The sequence below is a fragment of the Symphodus melops genome (genome assembly GCF_947650265.1).
Source record: "Symphodus melops genome assembly, chromosome: 15".
In the NCBI taxonomy this organism is placed as follows: Eukaryota; Metazoa; Chordata; class Actinopteri; order Labriformes; family Labridae; genus Symphodus; species Symphodus melops.
The window spans coordinates 18,101,917-18,122,795 of NC_136705.1; the positions used below are offsets into that span (position 1 = coordinate 18,101,917).

At 39.4% G+C, this 20,879-nt stretch overlaps 2 protein-coding genes across 2 annotated transcripts; one reads left to right on the forward strand and one right to left on the reverse strand.

Annotated features, from left to right (window-relative positions):
• The first annotated feature begins 2,415 nt into the window (after positions 1 to 2,415).
• Positions 2,416 to 3,802, forward strand: sfr1 (SWI5-dependent homologous recombination repair protein 1). Its single transcript, XM_079362600.1, has 3 exons — positions 2,416 to 2,989; positions 3,130 to 3,477; positions 3,613 to 3,802. Exons 1-3 carry the CDS (start codon positions 2,894 to 2,896, stop codon positions 3,799 to 3,801), a joined length of 633 nt encoding a protein of 210 aa, XP_079218726.1. The 5' UTR covers positions 2,416 to 2,893; the 3' UTR covers position 3,802.
• Positions 3,803 to 3,861: 59 nt separating this feature from the next.
• Positions 3,862 to 20,810, reverse strand: cfap43 (cilia and flagella associated protein 43). The gene is made up of 38 exons (XM_079362597.1): positions 20,675 to 20,810; positions 20,254 to 20,507; positions 20,011 to 20,107; positions 19,737 to 19,904; positions 19,395 to 19,545; positions 19,110 to 19,254; positions 18,863 to 18,945; positions 18,617 to 18,748; positions 18,203 to 18,316; positions 18,021 to 18,098; positions 17,726 to 17,871; positions 17,418 to 17,521; positions 16,947 to 17,096; positions 15,580 to 15,740; positions 15,301 to 15,465; positions 15,083 to 15,213; positions 13,537 to 13,687; positions 13,115 to 13,225; positions 12,356 to 12,433; positions 11,176 to 11,301; positions 10,989 to 11,093; positions 10,796 to 10,912; positions 10,064 to 10,255; positions 9,651 to 9,857; positions 9,410 to 9,496; positions 9,200 to 9,280; positions 8,384 to 8,512; positions 8,171 to 8,290; positions 7,850 to 7,957; positions 7,563 to 7,649; positions 7,395 to 7,483; positions 7,085 to 7,292; positions 6,777 to 6,889; positions 6,457 to 6,616; positions 6,125 to 6,289; positions 4,973 to 5,053; positions 4,737 to 4,890; positions 3,862 to 4,156 (listed from the first exon to the last, which is right to left on the reverse strand). Exons 1-38 carry the CDS (start codon positions 20,701 to 20,703, stop codon positions 3,981 to 3,983), a joined length of 4,953 nt encoding a protein of 1,650 aa, XP_079218723.1. The 5' UTR covers positions 20,704 to 20,810; the 3' UTR covers positions 3,862 to 3,980.
• Between the last annotated feature and the right edge of the window lie 69 nt (positions 20,811 to 20,879).

Below are 20,879 nucleotides of genomic sequence, written 5' to 3' on the forward strand. Positions count from 1 at the left end.
TTTTGTCATGTCGTAGATCTAAGAATTGAATGTTTAATGCAGGAATAAATTCGAGCAATGGCTCTAAACTGGCCTAAACTCAGGACCCATCACCCACTCCTTAATCATAAATCATAACCTACATTTATGATAGTTTTCAACCAATAAGATTTGTTTGATGAAATATTGTGCAGTTTGGACGGCAGACAGAAACCAACAAGTCCTCCAAACACTAAAGGCGCACTGCATGTCAGCAAGTTTATGGGATTTTGTTCTTTGCATACATAAAATAAACTGGCAACAATGAAAATAAAATATCACAGGCAGCCTAAACTGCATTTTTACACTCTGTGTCAATGCGTTGTTGTACAAGCCCCTGGAGGCATGTTTTATAAATCTGCTAGATAAGGAAGTGTAATCAGACAAGATGTTGCCACCACATAAAAGTGATGTATATAAACCACCCTTTCAGCCAAACAACATTAAAGTGACATCACCCAGTCTTCACAAACGCTGTTTATCCAACAGGATATTCCAGAGACAGGGGTTCAAAAAAGGATTTGTTTAAGAGCGTAAGACAATCTTTTTTTTCTGAACAATAAGTCCCTCAGTTACAGGCATAGTCTGGATAAGATAAGTCCATTTATGCATTTACAGTATTGACCATTTTGTTTGATGTCAAGCGCAGCTGAGAAGCACAATAATTAATGCCACAATTACTAATGTAGTATATCTGCTTTAAATAAACAGGGACTCTGACAAATCCGTTCACTGATTCTATATTGAAAATAAACTGTAATCCAATGTTAGTGGTCCACCAATTGCTATCTAACCTCACCTGTATGGCTGTTAACACTGTATGTACACCTTTGCCAATGGAATGCTGAAATATCCACCCAGACATTGTATACATCACATATCCATTCATAAACCATGAAGGGGCAAATCTTTTATTAAAGAAAAATCTGGTAATTTGTATTGTATAACAAGGTTAAATAAAGGATCATTTAAAAACATGTTGGTTGCATGATCCCAGTGTCTTTCAGCTCTTGATGAATGGAGACATTTTAATGATGGTGATATATATTAAATTTTCATTTGATTTGCACATCTTAAAGTAGAAGTTGAACTCTGTACCGAAAATCAGCTATAGAAACATGACCAACTTTTTAAGTTGAATATTACACATCCAAATCCGCATCTTGAGACATTAACAGCCTGCACAAACATGGAACAAGGTTTTTTTTGTTGAAAGAATTGGCTTCCTCACTCAGTCTCACATAGCCTCTAGATTCTATAAACTCATACCAGCTCAGTTACTTCATGTAGCTGAGGAGCAAGAACTGTATTTCTTGTCAACTTTTCAAATGTTTGAAAAAAGCAAACAGCCTCCTGACTCACATGTAATTAAAATCAACCACTCAGCTTTGCAAGATTAAGCCATATAAAATGTTAAAAATCCCCATCCCCTGGGGTGTGAAGTATTAGATTGCCAACTTCTGATGTTCAAGTCTAGGCAGGATAAAGTTTTAATTCACACCTTTCTGCTCAAGGTGATAGAAAAATAGGACAACATGTGGGACACAACCACAAGTTTCACTCCATAGCAATCTCAACAACTGTGATAAAAACATGCGTCTGTACACGTTTTAAATAAATCCTTTAAATGGGATTAATTCATTGTTGAGAAGAGGTGACTCATAAATGAGTCGACCCTAGTAACACACGTGATCAAGGTAACACAAAATACAACGCTGAACCATTCAAGTAAGCAAACAAAACACATCTCAGTCTACTCTGAGCACTTCATTTAGTGAAATATTGCAGTAGGATCAATCCATTTCGTTTTAATCTTGCTGTAACAATTGCATCCAAAACCATTCTGATACCTTAAAATAATTATTTTTGTGTTATGTTGTGGTATCTTCAATTAGTCTCAATTAGTTTGTGTGTGGTATTAGCAATAACTCTGCCCCCCCCCCTTCCCCTGCATATCACCTCACATCCATCATCCCCCCACCACTCCTCCTGGTCACACACACATTATTGTATTATAGTATGTTCATATCACCGTAGTAAATTATCGATCTGTATAATATGTACATATTCTGTATACTATCTGTACACTAGTATAAGCATTTTCTCTGCACCTTAATCTGTATATTTAATCCTCTGTATACACTTATATTTATAGCATTTATAGCATCCCAATAATCCATCCAGCCATATATACCTAATAATTCACTTTTTCTTTAACTACAACTGTAAATTTTTGTAATCACTGTACATGGAACGAATTCTTGCACTTTCTGCTTATTTGCACTTCTGGTGAGATGCCAAACCTCATTTCGTTACCGTATACTTGTATATGTGTAATGACAATAAAGTTATTATATGTATATATATATATATATGGCTATATATGGCTCAATTGAAATACATATGAACAAATTGACTCAGAAAAGGGCGACTGGCGAGTCTTTTGCATGTGTGTAGTCATACTGAGTTATAACATTGAAATTTCAGGGGGGTAAAATATGTGCTTCATTCTGTAACCTATCAAGTCGGCAAACACTACAGGCCCCAGAATGCTCTTCGGTTACACGTCATCAAACGTTGTCCAATCGCTGACTTTGGAGGTTTTCTTGAGTCGTGTAAAAATACGGAAAACAGAAGACGACTTGCTTTCGCAGTGTACTTTCAGTCATTCTTTTAAGTCGTCGTCGTTTTTTAGAACTTAAACATGTTCAAGACTTGTGAAAGCGACACGCCATAACTTTGAGTTTGTGTCAGTGTCTGCTTTTCAAATGATTTGACGTTTATGAAGGAGCTCGTTGACTCAAGCTTTTCTAGTTAGCCTTGACTGTTTCCACAACACAAATTGTGTTTAAATGGGCTGAAGTTATTGTCACCAATGGAGATCACTCCCAAAGCAACTAAATTAAAATCAGTGTTTTCTTCACCTCGTGATTCAGTGGAGTCGAGCCCCTCTGAATTTAAAGAGGAAAAGGTAAGTACTACTTTCTTGTTTTTAGGTAGCCAAATGAAATGTATCACGTGCAGTTTTATTGTCATGTCCGTTTTAACTGGATGTTATTTCATATCTTGTAGTGTAAAGTATTAGTGATTCATATGTTGTCATTTCCGCAGCCTCATCAGAAGCTGAGCTCCTCTCTAAAGGAGAGGCTGAAGAGAACAAGACGCTCCTTCACCTCGCCCTCCTCTGTGGCCAAACGCCTTTGTGTGGATGTGCAGGAGACAGATGGACAACAAGTTTCAGCAGATTCCCCAAAGACAGTTAATGACTCTCCACTGATCATTCCCGGTGTTGATGTGAACAGGAATGAGGTTAGAACAGGGAGTGAAAGTTTTGGACCCAGTCCAGAACCTACTCTTCCTCCTTCAAAAGACTTTGAACGAGACCAACTGAGGAAGGAGGTTAAAGACAAGATGGAGACTCTGCGCAGACTCAAGATGGTTCAGATGTACAGAAGCAAGGTATCTGCTTCCTTTTAATTGTCTGAGTTGATCTTAAATTGAACATAATGGAAAATGATTTTGACCCCCCCCCCCCCCCCCCCACACACACACACACACACAAACAAACACACACTCTCTCTCTCTCTTTTCTAGAATGATCTAACCCAGCTCCAGACCCTGATCGTCAAGTGGCGGAGCTGTGCTCAGGCTGCTCTGTATGAGCTCCAATCAGAAGTCCCCATAGACGGGCGAAAGGCCAGCCTGTCAGAGCTCATCGACCTCTTCGGTCTGGACGATGGCTTTTTGCACTTTGATCGAGCAGAGGAGGACTTTACTACCTAATCTTTTTTGATCAGTTTACCAAAAAGAAAACAACGGTGAAACAACCACATTTCAAATATACAGTTAAATTATTGTTTAATTTGTTCCTGCCTTGTATGGATTCACAGTTAAAGATGTAGATGTGTACTTTCTAAGAGAATTATAAATAAAATCTGTTATCTGTTAAGAAGAGAGGCTGCTCAGTCATGTTTTAGCTCATCAACCGAAGGAAAGTTCTTCATCCTCAGACGAGTCACTTCTGCTGTTAAAAGAGACTGTTCCTCCACCTGTGCTTTGGCTAAGTGCTTCAGCTTCGACCTCTGAACGATTTCCTGGTAACGCTCTTCTTTTCCGGCTGCTTGGAGTTCCTCTGAAGCTAAGCACCGAAAGACAACGGAGAAAATCAGCAGGTGTGATTAAAAAAATAACAAGTACTTCTTTAAAGAAGTGGAATCAATACTTGGGATAAATGAAGATAATAAATGGGGAATATCGGGAATGTCATGCAGCTCTGAATCTGCTTGTGTTGGCTGGACAGACTAAATATTAATGGACTAAGCTTGAGTGACGTCACCCATCTGTTACTGCGGGAGGCTCATCAGCCTATCAGATTCCCGTTATGATTAGTGTCTCATGCGTGATATGCATTGATTATTTTATAACAAATGGTCTTTTCTTCGCGTGATTTAGTTTAAAATGGGAAAGGAGGGAAGGGAATAAAGTGTAATGAAGCAAAATAAAAGGAATGATTGGATTATTGTAGCAAGTAGCCAGCCAGTGTTAGAGAGTGTATATGTTGGTGTGGAGACTATTGTGCAAAAGTTAAAGAAGTTGTCCCAAATATAAATAAATAAGTCTAGATACCTTAATCTGTGGTGACTTACTTTAGCGCCTGGCACTCACTATGTTTGGTGGAAAACAACATTACTTTGCAAATTTAAATTATGTTTAATTACCTATTACTTCACAGATGTGTCTCCTCTCTGCCACAGCCACCTGCATGCCAGGTAGCTGCCGTTCTATGTCTTCAGTCGTCTTAGCTTTGATTGCTGCCTGTCCGTTTAGTTGCTTAATCTTCATTATGCGATGCTGCACACTCTTCTGATGAGTCTGAAAAGCAATTCAATACACATCGTGACTCAAAGGACAAGGTAAAGAGCTGAGGGAAATGTTGCTGTTGCTCTTGTGTTACCTTCTCCTGGAAAGCTATAGTTTTCTCCAGAATGGAAACCTGCTTGGACATGCGTCTGTCTTGATCTTTGTTGTCGAGGTACTGGGTGGACAATAAAAAAAAAAAAAAAAAGGGAATAACTGACTTTTAAGAAGTGAGGAGTGAAAAAAACCCAACAAAGAAAAATGATTCACTGTCTCAACAAGGTCTCAAAAATGGTGTAGCTCCTTAGTTGAACGATCCCACAGCTTTATCATGAGATGTTCAGGATGGATTTGTTTATATTTAAAGTTGTCTTTCCCGTGGTTTCGGGGCCTAAACAATGACGGGAAGCTGCATGCCATGCCTCAGCAGAGCCACCTGAACTGTTTGCCAGAGGAAACTGGCTTTGGGGCCTGGAAACATGTTTGTGTGTGCCATGCCGTGCCCTAAAAAAACATGATGGTGGATGACTCATTTGATGGTGTGATTCACTGCTTAACCACCACCAAACTGATTATATTTCTTATCCCTCAGGAACCAAGTGTCTGAAAGGGTTAATTAATTGCACCATGGAGCAGTGTCTGCTTGTCAGGTTTAGTGCTCTGTATGAAATTAAACAGCCTGAGATGGACGACGAAGAAGAAGATTTTCTGTCGACCTAAAAGTTTGAATCATTAGAAACGCTACTGTTGCTTCAAAACAGGGATAAGGAAATCATACTTGTAGTTTTTATATCGTCTCCACTGATTTGGAGAACTTTTTAAAAAGACGCAAAAAAAAAAAAATAAAGGTTGTGAGTAGGGAGCTTGCGTTAATAGGGTGTGTCTGTGATAAAAGATCTTCCATCTGTACTCTGGGATGGTAACAATTTTCTGTTCTGAATAACATCTGATGCTGCCAAAACCAAAATACCTGCCTCTATATCACTGACTGAGGTTTGGCCAGGAATGCTATCAAAGCTGAAGTGTTACCCAAAAGCGAGGGTTTTATGTCATTTCAAGCAGATGTTGAACTTTTGACATCTAATTACCTTGTCTGAATTATGTTTCGCTTAAAATCTCGTCGCTAGAACAAAGCGCTATTCTTTGAGACTGTTTCCGGAAGTGAAGGCAAAGCTTCTTGTAAAGAGAAAAAGAGGAACACAAGGTTCTCTCTGTAATTGTCAACTAGTAGTGTCCTGGTTCCACTTACATCTCGCTGCTCCCTACTGAGCTGTAACTTCAGAATGTCCCTCTTCTTGTTGTTGAGGTCTTCTATTTGCATTGCCATCTTCTTGTGCTCCCACTGCAGCTGGATGATGCCCTTACGGAAGTCTTTGCGCTCCAACATTGAGGCGATCTTCTCCCCTCCAAGGGACTGATCATACAGAAGAAAAAAAATCATTTAACAGACACAGAGGGATTTATAAATGAAGTCTTAAGTGTCCCTGCAATCTCAACCTTTTGTGTGTGCTTTTATTTACATCCATTGACAGAATATCCTCAATGACTTTTAAATAAAAGTGTCTGATGGTGCAGGTTTACCCTGATGGTTGCGTTGAGGTCCTCCACCACACTCCGGGGGTAAAGCACAGAGTCAGTGTAGTCAGCAATCATGTCTGTGAAGGACACCTCCACCTGGTCGGGTTTGAGCAGTACCTGGACCATGATGTCCTTAAGAAAACGGTTCTTATCTTTGTGCAAACTAGTAGGCAGCAGAATAACAACAATCCTCATTAACATATTATATACAAGAAGACAGATATTCATTTAAGGACTCATTGTTGACATCTTCTCAGGCATTTTTTTTTAAAACCTAAGAATACAAATAAAATCATCTATAGCTGTTATTGATCAGAACGAACCATTCAAGCTCATCAGAAAGATTTTTAATTTCCTGTTGAACGGCTGTGTCATCATCTCTCCTCTTCTGCAGGAACGCCTGCATCTCAGCAAGGGTCAAAGCGTTTAATTTCAGCTGCAAATGACATGTTGAGAAAAAAACAAGACAGTTTATCAGCTGGTCTGGGAATTACTGTCGTAGTGTTTGGTGAAAAAGATTCAAGTATTAAACGGATCATAAAATGATGTACTAATTCTACACTTCCAGACTTAAATGTAGCAAAGTTTGTCTTCATTTCAAATCTTGAACATGTCCATATCCTCATTTCACCTTTTGCTCGCACTCTACTTTTGCCCTGCGGACAAGACAAAACTTATCCCAGATCAAGCGGTTCAAGCCTTCTGGCATATTCTCTGGAGCATCCAGCTCCTCCATGGCCTTCAGCATTTTTCCGAGTGCATCGGGAGCCAGAGAACCACACAGACGCTGCTCTTTGAAAGGGTTGGAGTTGCTGGTTTGAGTCCTCATCTTTTGAACCCTGATGAGTAGGAGACACGCGAGTCGTTTCAATCATCGTTTATGAATCGAAGAATAAACTGCTATGTGGTTAAAGAATATAAGAGTGAGGAGTATTACTAACCTGGGCCTACGCTTGAATAACTTATAAAGGTAATCGACTGTATGGCGCGGAACATTAGGGAACTCCTTCCTGAAATCTTTGTCGAGACCCTGGGTAGACATGGAGTGATACTACTGTATGTGTACAATCACTTACAGTCAAAATAATTCACTAAATACCTAGCCTTACTTTGTCCTCAGCTACAGTGGTGTTATAGTTCTCATGAAACAATTCCACCTCCTCCTCATGTTTCTTCAGCTGCTCACCGATTTCCTCCTGACAGAGGCAGACATTGTTGATATGACATTACTGGCTGTCCTAAAGCATAAAGTGTGCGGCACAGGTTAGCTCTTGTGGAACAAGCCTGAGCAATAGAGAAGATGTTATACTGGGATTCACCGAGGCGTCTCACAAATAACTAAATCTGGAGCTGACAGTCAAATTCCTTCAGTGTTACTGTGTATAGTTTTCCTGACCTTATATGCCTCGGTTTTTTCAAGTTTGAGCTTGAGCTCCAACTCTCGATTTCTCATCTCCTCTTCCAGGAGGACTGAGTAGGCAAGATAGGTGATCCTGAGCTCTTCCTGGAATAACGACATAAAAGACAGGATATTATTGTGTCGAAGTGTCAAATACTCAAGAGAGAGTCATTTTCACAAGGAGGAGACTGCAATGACGGGAGCTGCTCCTTCAACATGTGGTGAAGACAATGAAACAAAATGAAAGTAACGTGAAGAAGGATTGAATGCGTGTTCTGAGTCTGGCCCTTTGTGTGTCAGTTCACTGTATTGGCTCACCTGCTTTAAAGCCAAGTCACAGTATAGTTTCTTCTCAAACAGCTGTTTCAAAGTTTCGTCAAACTTTTCAGTCGTGTCCTTAGTAGCTGCCTGCAGTTTTTTTATGTCATTTTCCAGTGCCTGCAAAAAGACGGTGTTGGGTTATGGCAACTTATAGTTTCATACATTTATGATGATGGCAAAACAGAAATGGGAGTGCGATGATTGTAACACCTTTTTGTATTTCTCCTTCTCCTCATTCAGGTCTTTGTCTTTCTTTTCGTACTCTTTGTGGATTTTCCTCTCCTCCTCAGTCCACATTACGGCAGGTTTGGTCAAAACAAACTCAGGCGGAGGTATCTCCTGTGGAGTCGATTCAAAAGAAACTATGTGCCCCTTTGTGCCCACTTTTCCTCCACTTTTCCTTTACCTATTTTCCCATTTTCCTTTTGAATGTCTTTACTTCATTTATTCATTTATTTATTAGGTGACGCAGAGCAATACGAGATGTAGGAGACAGGCGAGACGTGACGATATGTTGAACGTCTTTACTTTAGAGACAGGACTGTAGATAGAGGCAGAAACCGGGTAGAGAGAGAGTCAGGAACCACCTGCAGAAAAGTTCTGCTCTGGAGGACTTTACTAATCCTTAGGCTTTTGGAGCTTCAATAAGAAACATTTCTATGAAACATATTTTTTTAAAGACAATTAGCTAATCTTCACATTAGCAAGCATGCTAGCATTAGCAAACCATGGAGTATGTAGCTTTTTGGCTGAAAAAAATGTTGAACAATTTAAAATTTTCTGTCAATTACTGCTGCTTTAATTAACACGTCATTTTTTTTGGCAGATGGATTCAAGCCTGTTGATTTATTAAAAATAGTCCAACCAATCTCGTCATAGCTCTTTGATCAGCCTGTGGTCTTTTTGAAGTTAAAGAAATCTAAATTAATGTATCAAGAAAGTCATCAGCTAATATATAATGTTAGAGTTAAATATCCGATGTTGAGCTTTTACAATACAAAGTTAATTTTGAGTATTGTGACTCACCATTTTCAAGATATTATCTTTTTTCACTTCAAGCGCTCCATCCATCATGTTATCAAGAGCTCTCTCTCTGAAGTTATCCCCCTGCAAGAAAGTCACATCGAGTCATCAACGACTTCACTACTATTGATTCATTTTTTGTAATAGCAGTGAAGAACTTGTCAAGAAACTGAGCTTAAAGAAAAAAAAAACACATTTTTCACAGCAGCATACTTTGGCAGCCAAACGCCTCTGTTCTTCCAATTTCTTCCTCTCCTCCTCCTCTTTCTGTTCTGGGGTGAGATACTTCTCTGCTTTGATCTAGAGTGGGACAAAGGCACATGTTGCAATTGTTTTCACATTTAAAGCAAACAAAAAATGTTACCGTAATGTTGTTCAAGGTGTAATCTTTGTTTCTTGCACTTTTTTGTGAACTTGTCAGCGACTTTGATTTGTCACATGGAGGTTCAGTAACCTCAGAGTCGTCCACAGTGAGGAGCCTCTCTGGCCCCTCGCTGACCGTCAGGCTTGGCTCCCACAGCGTCTCGTTCATGTCCAGTTCCAGCATGATTTCCTTGATATGCTGGTTCCTGTCCCTCACACGGCTGAGCTCCTGCCCCTTCTGTTTGTGCATGGCCTCAAAGTTGGAATTGAACCCAGTCTTGATGCGATAAATCACATCCTGCATTTAAGGTGAAATTCGACAAGATTTAATTCATGATTATGATGACGCTGCTTTAAATTGTTTAGAAGTTTCTACGTGCACTTTACTTTATTTTTTAATGATTTTTTGGTTTTGCTGGGGTTGTGTTTGCTTTTTAAGAGCACTCCATAATATGGAAATGTAACTTTCACACTTCTTCTGGGGATTTTAGAGCAAGTTCCCACCTGTAGCAGAATCATCTGGTTGATCCTCTGTTCTGTGGTCTGCAGGCTGAACTGATCATAAATGTAAGGATTGGAATATCCTAACTGAGCAGAGAAACGTCTTTTTACAGCAACACTGTCTTCCCCATTGCGGTCCTCCCCCTGCTCTTCCTCCTTCGCCCCTGTTGTGTTGGAACTTTTCTGTCGGCTGCTCTGCTCCAGAAAGGTGGGGGAAAAACACTTTGAATGAAAGGGCTGGGAAAAAAAATGTGGGGGAGAGAATCTGTGGCTACAAGATTACTAACTTTATCCCAAGAATATTACAGTGATGAAAACTATCCTAACAACTCTCTTCTGGCCACACGGCCATAAATCTCGATCAGTTTCAACAGTGGTGGATTGGCACAGATTCAAGCATTTAAAAAGTAACAGCAGTAAAGGGTCACGCGTAGGACTGTGATTCACAGCATCAAATTATACTCCAGCTGTAAACCTGTTGTGACTTAAACGGTTTACCATGAAATGTATCGCCAGAGAGCAAACGTCCACGCGCTAAAGACGCCACACTGTCGAAGCTTTAAGTAAAACTTTCAATGTGTTGTTGACTTTGCATGATGCAGCTCTGTTTCAAATTATACACAATAACTTTATCATCTGTTGCAACTCATTACTCGTGTGTCTTTATCTTTTTTTGCAATGTTGACAGGAATCTAAACCACAGACTGTTCAGGCCTGTGGATCAGTTTTGCTTACGATGCAAGCAGCTTTTTCAAACTTCCTCATATCCTGAACCCTGCGAAGGTCCTCCTTTTCTTTTTCCGTCCGCTCCCTCATTGGGTAGTTTGTCACCTCATGTTCAGAGTGAAAGGCCTGTGGAACAAAACAAGCAAAGATAAATACCTCTTCAAACTGACAGTAACATACGTATGTATCTGAAACCACTTACCTTAATGGCCTTCCCTTTGACCTTCATTGAGTCCCAGCATTCTTTCTTTAGGACATCCCGTAGGTAACTTTTTGCTAACATCTCCCATTCGATTTCATTTCTCACCTACAATATCACTGCGTTAAAAATCATGGCCTCAGAGCCAAAGTGAAGGTTCATTCCATTCATGTCTGTGCTCGTGGATTACCCTGATAACTTCCTGCTCTATCATGGCGTCCAGTCTCCTCTGCTCCTCAACATCCACGTTGAATTCGTGGAGTTCCAGGCGCTCGATTTCTGGGACGGTCTCATTTTCACGCATCATCTCCTGGATCTGACAACAAAAGAAAAACATCTTAGTCGGCATACTGTTTGTTAGATGAACCCTTCATTATACATCATTTATTTTATAATCTGCACTTTCCTTTAATACAAGTACTTTAGAACAGTAAATTACAAACATATAGTCACTTTTCTTGGTGCAGTAAGTTGCATTTGTCATGATGAAGTCAATAAATTAAAACAATAAATAAATAAATATGGAGAATACAAAAATATTTTCTCGTCAACGTTTTCAAAATGGCCGACATTCGTTTTGACTTTCATGTGCAAACATTCATGGTAATACACAAGTTAATACATAGAAACAATGCAGCACATTCAAAACCATTAAAAAACTGTAAACATTTTTCAAAGTGAAAACAATTTACATTTTTATTTGTTTATTTTTTTAACGGGGGGGGGGGGGGGGGGGGGGGGCTTTTTGTGCCTTTCTCTGGAAGAGGATAGAGTCAGACATCTGGGAGAGCGCGCAAAAGAGAGAGTGAGGAATGACAGGAAAGGAACCACAGGGCGGATCTGACCCGGGGCCGCCTGTCTGGAGGACCACAGCTCCGGTACATAGGGTGCACACACTAACCACTCCACAGCGCCCCAAAACAGAATTAAAAAAACTGATTTTAAAAAGACATCATAGAGTTACATTAAGGGGGGCGTACATTCACTCAAACATGTGTGTCTCCATGGTGTATGTACTTTTAAATATGAATACTAATTGTACGATTTTTTAGTCACAATAATGTCACAGTGTTTATCCTTCAGCTTTTGATTACTTGTAACTCTGTGATCTATTATTTGTTTTTCTCTAGTTAACTGTGTTTAAATGATTTCCTCGGTGGGAAGCTGTAGCAAACTACTAACAGGGAGGATTGGTCGTGAATTTAAAGGCTGATAATCTGAACACACTGAACGGTGCCGTATCTTGTCTTCATGTGAAGTCAGCGGGTTTTGTCTAACTCGATCTTTTTTTTTTTTTTTTTCTTGCTCAAGAACTCGTGAGTTTCTCCTAAAGAGATAAGTAAGATAAGAAATGATTTCATTTAACTTACAGTGTCACGTATCTCTTGGAGGGCTTTCTTCATGTTTGTCTTCGTCTCAGAGTATTGCTCATCCTCTTCTCTTAAAACCTGTTTCACACAAACAGATTTAAAACAACTGAGTTAGTTCACAGTCTGAATTAAGTGTGTCGAATAACGCCACTAACTCAACATCGCAGCACTTACCATGAAAAGTTAGCCTAATTACAAACAAAACAACAAATACCCTATTTATTCTATAACAAATAAATGATAACATATGTAATAAATGACTAATAAAATGATGTGGCATGATTCAGCTTGATTCAAACAGAAGCCCTTACAGTACACATGAGTTCAGATAATGACGCATGTGTAGCATAAATACAGGAGTGAAAGTGCCTGTGCCAGTTTCCCATGTGCTACTACCATCCAGGTGTCAAACCAACAATTCAAAAGCTGACACACCTTCACTATCATATCAGTGTTATCAAGAAATGTGTCAGGTGACAGTGTAGTAAAGGTGTATCTGCTTAACAGCACAATGACTCTCTAATCGGTTGATTGTTTTCACTATATAATGAAAGACAATAAATCACATAGATGTGTTTCGCAAAGAAATCTGTGCCAAAAGCAACACAGCTGCTTAACGATCGCACACAGGTGCAATGGAAACTTTTGTAATCCTCCACCTGCAGTGTGGGAGATAAAGGAGAGAAGTATCTAAACATAGTTAACATGACCAAGATGTTACGCCACCACCACAAATATTGCAGCACGGTAGTCACTGACCGCCTCTCGTCTGCTTTCCAGCCATGTGAGGTGTGAAGGTGGAGCAGACAGGAGGCCGTTATAACTGTCATCCTGCTCAGTCACATCCACAGTTTGTGCTTCAGCGCTGCCCTAAACATCACAGAGAAGAAGAAAACACAGATGTATAGATGGATAAGGAGATTGTGTCAATGTAAACATAGGTCAGTAATGAACAGGGGGGAGACCTGTCTTTATTTTGAGACAGGGAAGGGATAGATGGGTTGACATGTAGAATACAGCCACAGAATGGAACCTGAGCAGATGCAATAAGGACCTTAATGGTATGTGCTCTGACAGGTGCATATTTGTATATGAAGGAATGGATGATTGAGCAACAAATCTCAACACTGATTGCACTGTTAAGAACTACAGAATAAAAGATAGAATAGAACATTATTTACCTCAGGGCCCTCTGGTACTGACCCTTTACCCCACTCAGGGAGGTCAATGAGGACAGCATTCTCTTTATTGAACGTTTTCTTCAAAAAGAGAGCCATAGACTTGCTGTACAGAGTAGCTTCAATCATCTTAACCTGATCCAAACCTGTATTTCTGTATGGAGCCATGAGAACACAGAGAGTATACATTACAAAGGTTGATTCATAAGATTCAAACATATACAGAAATAAATATTTCTAAGCGGTCTTATAAAAAAAAAGAAAAATTTAAAAAAGAATTTGGAGATTTTTTTTAATAATTACTGCCAATAAGAAATGAATTCCAGTAAATAAATAAAAAATCCCCTAGAGCATAGAAATGTAAAGCTGTAATAGAATTCCTTAAATTGTTATATTTAAATGATCAAATTCCATTTCTCTTCCAATGAAAATTTGTCTAAAAAACCCCCCAAAAAAAACATAGTAAAAAAAACCCAGAAGAAGCTTCGGCTGTATTTCTCCACTGGCATTGTTATTTGTTAAAGTAACATCTTTGACCTGAAATAACCTCTTCTTCGATGCTCTTAAACACATTCTTACTGTGTAGGTTAGTGCTTGGATAAATAACGAAGCTTCATGTGTCTGCGGAGGGATAATAAATCATCATAAAAAAATCAGTACTGGTCAAAAAACATAAAGTAAAAAAAAAGTTTCAATTCTTCATAAAACAGCTTGTCACTGTATTATGTAGCAAAGGATACTCAGCCTAAAGTGAAAGGACACTTCATACATAACTGGCTCAATCAAAACCTGTAAATGTCCATGTTGATCATGACAGAGTTAGGCACTACATAATGGGACAGAATATTAAAATGGTATTCATTTGGGGGGTTAGGTCAAGAGCACAGACAGGTAAGTTATACATGTTTCACCAACAAACACATTTGCTGCACTTTTTAATTCACTGTTGGTTTTAGCCTTTAGATGGAGTGGTTAACAATGATTTGTGATTTGTGTTTATTTAGCACATACAGAGGAGTGCAAGGAGGGGAACAAAGCCAAATAAGGCTAATACAGAGTTCCACCCCAATGAGAATGAATGTCAGCAGAGCTGTCCATTAAATTCCCATAACATCTTCAACCCTTTCATCCCGTTTAGATTGATCAGATAATGGGTCCGATCGAGTGAACTAACACCAAATTTAAAAAACAAAGGACCATTACAGGAACAATTAAAAAAAATTGAGAAAATGATTTAAGATATTTGAAAAGTGTAGTGTCAGCAAATGAAAAAAGAGAAGGTTTTTATTAATAGGGGCAAGCACAAGAAGCGCACATGGAGTCTGATTCAGGGGAATGAATGTTCTGTGAGGTGTTTTCCCTGGAACGTGTGGTCCTGACTCCCCTTGACCCAACACTTCAGCTGTATTTATTTATTCTAGTCATGGCCATGGCTAAGAGAGGAAAACATACTAAACTGCTTAAGAGTGACATCATGCCTGTGAGCAACAGCTCCCTCTACTGGTCATAGAAATAAATTACGAAAGCGTGACAGAGTCCTGAGCTTCACCTGAGATGAGTGCAAAGAAGAGAGCCATCTTTAAAGCCGGCAGTGACGAGTGTCTGACTGTCTGCAGAGAAGGATACACTCCTCACTCCACCCAGGCGGCATGAATGACACTGCAGCTCAGTGTGCTGCTCCTGTGTGTGCAGAAACAGCATGGCGATGTGACAATGGGATTTAAAAGTTTACAAGAATGAAATTCTATGACATAAATCAGCTCCCACCATGGAAGCAGTCTCTCGGATGCATAATAGGCCGTCTTTGCCTCCGGAGGCCAGCCATAAGTTATGTGGAGACAAAACAAGAGAGGCAGGGCCAAGAGGATGACCCTTCACTTCCTGCTCTGGTGTCAGCTGAACCACTTCTTGGCTCGAGAGGCTGTCTGTATCCTAAGCGAAAGAAAAAGAAGAAAAAAAAGCAGAGAGCAGGATAATAGACGTACATGAGAAATACTGAAATATTCAAAGCACAAAGAGTTGCAAAGAAAGTTTCTGGCAGTAAACCTGGGGAAGCTGAAACCGCTGGAGGGTTTTCCTTTTGTGGCAGTAAGCAAAGACCTCACTGACTCCAAGAACACAGGATTCAAGAGGGTGAGGCACTTCATATCTGCACACTTTCAGGATGTTATTGGACAGAACTCCATGTCTGTCTACACAATCTGGGCCTGCAGAGACAGACAGTGATAAAAACACAAGTTATAAGAAATATTAGGGATTCTTTTCATGTAGTCGTACCCACAATCTCGCAAAGCCAGATAACCCTTTTACTCTACACAACACATAATACTGAAGAAGTTTTTTTTACTTCTTTTGTTTGGAAAATAGGAAATAAAATAGACCAAAATCCAAAGTATTTGTTATCCTAACTTGATTCCTATGAGGGTCTGTGGTATCTTTTATCCTCGTGTTAGCTCTTTTACTCACCCTGCAGTTAGGTTTTTTTCAGCGTGTGTCACAGCTCTTGATGCAGCCACGCCCGAGACTTAATGTTTGCACTTCCCTCCAGAGAGCCGACTAACTGATGACTTTTTTTTGTTCAACATAGTTTCCCAGTCTGTATAAACAAAGGGTGTGTCTCTATAAACCCCCTCAGTCGTTATTCTGTCTTTTCTTAATATTGTTATTGACAACATGTCTAAACAGTAGGATAAAGTCCAGGCAAGTGAAATTAATCGGTTATGCTACTGTCTCTGACAATGGTTAACTCTTTGAAGAAAAAACTGACGTCCATTGTATTCATTCAAAGACTTCCTGTGAATGAATCATGTGATTTCTAGACTTGAAACGAGAAACACGAGAACAATCCCAGCATTTTGTCATAATTTACTGCCTACAGACGGTGTAGCTGTGTTGTAAAGGAAGCTACAGGCTACATGTTTCATGTTTTTAACCCACATCTGTCTCTTATCTGTTCTTCATTATTTTCAGCTCTCTCTTCTATGCATGTGTAATAGACCTTTTTCTAATGTGCTGGTCAATATACAAATTATCTTCATACATAAATGAAATGAATAAGATTATCAAAACAGTGAAAAAAGTATTTTTAATCTAACATTGATTCTTCTATATGCATCTCGCAGTGGTGGTGTTTTGTTTTTTTGTTTCTTTTTTTTTTATACACGAGTTTGGAAATAACTTATTCTTTTTTTTTGGTACAATTCTCACTCATGTCATCTTGTGCCATCACCTATGAGCCGGGTTATGACAATAGGGTGGTTGTTGGTTGATTATTTTTGGACAATGAAAGTTAATAAATATTTTAATGACAAGAATTCTGAAAAAAAATCATGCAATGAAAACACTGTTCCACTTCACCATAGCTGCTACAACTCCAACCTAGTGGAAACACTGTCTAGTATTTAGTGCTGTACCTGAAATACCCCTCACAGGCAGAGTAAGCTCTGTGAGCATGCGGCCATTTTGGCTTTGGTCTTCCTGTTCTCTGCAAAGTGCAAGAACTTTCACCTCTCCAGAGCTCCTGGTGGTCTGACTCGACAGTGACAGGATGGGTCCAGGAACAACTGAGAAAAAGTAAAACCAGACAGAAGTGACGTAGAAGTACGTATGTGGACGTGATTTTACCTAAAGGAACCTTTCTTTAATAAAGATCTATCCATCTATCTGATGCTTCTTTATATTCCAATAATTAAACATAAAAATATCAACAACAATTGTCCTGTCATATGGAAAAGAATTTGAAAGATGATGATGTCAGAGGGTTGCGATTGGTTGATCACAAGTGGGACGTTGATAAGGGTAACATGTACTGCTTGATAAAAATCACACTGTGAGCACAGCAGAACAGTACCATGTCTGATCAGTGAAAACCGGTGTATTCCTACCTGTGAATCCCACGACTGAAAACCTTTCTGATGGCTTTGCATCTAGAACATAGACGTGCGAGTCTGAGGCACTGGTGAAGAGATAGTGTCCATGTTTATCAAAACTGTAAAGATAAAAAAAGAAAATAACAACAATAAAAGAGCATATTTTATGTTTCCTGACCAGACGTAGAAAGCTTTTTATCATCTGTGTTTTATTGGTATAAATAACTCATCTATAAAAGATAAGTGGCTTATGATGAGATTTATTTTTAAGAGTACACTTTTAAAATGAAGCTCAGTAACATCTAGTGGTAGAGGATACTCACACAAGGTGATCCACAGGAGTGCTGCACAGGTGAACCTGGTGCACTAGGCGAGGCTGTTCGCTGTTCAGGTCAATGAAGAGGACATATCCTGAAGTTGTTCCTACAGCTGCATATTGTACAGCAGGACAGCAGGCCATACATGTCACCTAAACAAACACAGTACCAGATTTCAGTTTATTTCCTGATATGATTATTTTAATTATTTAATTTAAGCCATTTCTACACACTGTCATAACAGGTATAATTACTCCCGGTACGGATTTTATTCTGTGTGCTCAGATGTTGTGAATCTGACCTGAGTTTGAAGAGACAGGGATCCGAGACAAACGCCATCTGAGGACCACAGCTGCAGTTCTCCAGAATCCCTCACTGACTGCAACCAGCAACGACACACAAACATCACTGGTGAATTAAGCGACCCAAATTACACATGCTGTCTCCAGACACTGTCATTATTGAGCAACTTAAGTGTTTTACCACACAAATATTTCTGTCGGTGTGCAACAATGCTGCTGCCACAAAGTTGCCACTGAGGACATCCAGGACCTTCCTGATCCCGTCTGATGTTGGGTTCAACGTGTAGATTTGCCCCTGAAGGACAAAAGGCATGTTATGTGTCTTTAAAAACACGTCTTTATCTCTATCTGTTATTTCTAAAAGGCTTCCCGTGGACATGTGTTACAAATTAGCATTTTGCTACAAACACTAAGAGCATTGCGTCTGGGATTTGTGCATAGTTAAATGTTACAACACCAATGTTACTTTATGTCAGTGTACAAATAAACAACAACAAACAAACAAAACATATTTTCTCAAACAAGACAGGTTTTTATATGATGTGGTATATTGTGGGGTTTTAGGCGACACACTGTGGAGACATACGGTACTTACTGTATTAGAGGATAAAAGTAATGTTTCACAGTCTGGTGAGAGCATCACAGTCGTGACAGCGGCTTCTGTTTTCCATGTTTGAGTGATGTTGATCTGGGTCCCATTGAATTGTAAACAGTGCACCACATTCTCCTGTAAAAACATATTACAGTTATTTCAGATTGGAGTTTCTCCCCCCTGGATTATTCTTCTTTAAATGAAGTAGGTTTCATATTCAATGAGCTAAGGAGTTGCATTGACTTATACCTTCCCAATAGTGATCAAACCATTCTTTTTAAGGGTTAAACTTTGAAAGTTGCTCTGGCAGAGTTCAGGGATGGCACCAGCAGCTGAAAAAAACAAACAAACCACAAATCAGATGTGTGAAATGATTTTTTTAAAATAAAAAGTCTTCAATTACTTTTCATTATATTTTCAAAAGCTGTGTGTGTGTGTGTGTGTGTGTGTGTGTGTGTGTGTGTGTGTGTGTGTGTGTGTGTGTGTTATTGTTTACTTGTGGGGTTGAAGAACACTGAGACACAGAGGCTTTCTGTGTCAACGAGCAGCAGAAAGCCTTCCACACAGCCCACATAAAGCTCTGATTTGGCTGTCCAGCAGATGGCAGTAGGAGTTAGTCTGGCTTTGGTGCAGAGTTTAGCCTGTGTAAATATTTGCCCATCAAATTTAATTGATCAAAAAATTACTGTGGTAAAAAAAAATAAAAAAAACCCAACATCTTGATTGATGACAATGTATTTGTTTTGTGGGTATTGGTGTGTATGTGACACTCAGATAATACCACTATGCTGTCTGCCTTGTCTCCCTGAAGCCCTGCGATGGCTGATGGAGGCATCTCCGGACCAAAATAGCGGATTTTTTCATTGACAATATTTAAGGTGGGCACCAAACTCTCAACGAAGGAGCCATCAGTTGCTGGTAACGCTATCGCACTGCAAAAAATGCAATATGATATAATACAGTTTAACACAAAAGAATTGTATTAATTTTCAGTTTCCATTGTACAGCTGACATTTAAAATAAATTCTGTTAATATAGTTTAATGATCAGTGATGTTGTAAAGAACAACATGCTCATATGGGATTTTATTTTAAAATGACTTGCTTGTGTCGCCAGGTCTAACCTTTGTTTCATAACATGAAAGCTGCCACTCTTCTCAATGTTCCAGACAGCGAGGCCAGTAGTGCTCAAGGCACAAAGCTGGAGCCAATTCAGGGGGTTGAACAACAAAGAAACAATCCCTTTCCCAACATTTGGTTGTGAACAAATTTGCTCAGCTTTTTCCCAGTTCCTGCAACACACAGCACAGGTACGATCACAGTAGCAGAGATCCACACTCCAAATGAACATGAATAAGAATATGCTGAGGTACAGTATAGTAGCTCTCAGTGGCTTACCATACTGTAATGGTGTGCTCTGGAAGATCTGAACAACAGCCTAAATAAGGACCACCTTCACTTAATGTCAGAGATGTGAAGTCCAGCTTGGCTGCCCCTACAAAGAATAATTAAAAAGAACCTTAGTATTGATAGAAAATATTAATACTGGTAATATGCAAAATTCAATACCCAGTTTACTGGAAGAACATTGACTTAACATAATAGGTAATAGTTTCATTTGGGAAGAAAATATCACCTTACCTTTTAGTACATTCTTTAAGTGAAACTCTGGAAAAATGTAAACAAACACCGATGGACATATCTTTTGCTCAGAGAAAGCAAATATCCCATTTTTGCCATTTGCCGTCAGTGCACCAACACCTCTGCCAGGACTTTTTAGCACACTTTGAATTTGTGTCTCCAAGTTGAGGAAACAGATATGACTCCCACTCGAGTAACATACTGTTTCATTGTCGATATATGCAATGCTCTTGTTTGTAAAACATTGTATCCAGCTGGAGGAAGAATAACCCAGAGGACATATACGGGTCAGAGTGTAAACCACTACTGGGGTCAAACAACAGCTAGCTTAACAGCCACAGACAAGAGCGATACAAAACAGTACTTTAACGGAAAAAACGAACCAACATATATGTAGGCTACATTTGTAGTGGTGAAATACCTGATTTCTAAACTTCCAAGACCATCCATTTTAAGATAAGAACAAACTCAAACGCAGTTAAGTTTAACCCTTTCCCCGACACAAACAAATCGACGGGATTGTCGTCGCGTATCCCTGGCAACAAGAAACTGTGTGCAGTAACCGGCTGAAGCTGTCGCTGCATTCATGTAGTCTTGGGATAATCGGAAATGTGAGGCTCCTCGTA

What these genes read in the sequence shown, in the direction of transcription:
- sfr1 (XM_079362600.1), top strand. Translation starts at nt 2,894, where the DNA reads ATGGAGATCACTCCCAAAGCAACTAAATTAAAATCAGTGTTTTCTTCA. An exon ending in CTGAATTTAAAGAGGAAAAG is followed by an intron (nt 2,990 to 3,129) that starts GTAAGTACTACT and finishes TCATTTCCGCAG; the next exon opens with CCTCATCAGAAGCTGAGCTC. An exon ending in TTCAGATGTACAGAAGCAAG is followed by an intron (nt 3,478 to 3,612) that starts GTATCTGCTTCC and finishes TCTCTTTTCTAG; the next exon opens with AATGATCTAACCCAGCTCCA.
- cfap43 (XM_079362597.1), bottom strand. Translation starts at nt 20,703, where the DNA reads ATGGATGGTCTTGGAAGTTTAGAAATCAG. An exon ending in AAGATAATATCTTGAAAATG is followed by an intron (nt 8,513 to 9,199) that starts GTGAGTCACAAT and finishes TCGACTCCACAG; the next exon opens with GAGATACCTCCGCCTGAGTT. An exon ending in ACACATCTGTGAAGTAATAG is followed by an intron (nt 4,157 to 4,736) that starts GTAATTAAACAT and finishes TTCGGTGCTTAG; the next exon opens with CTTCAGAGGAACTCCAAGCA.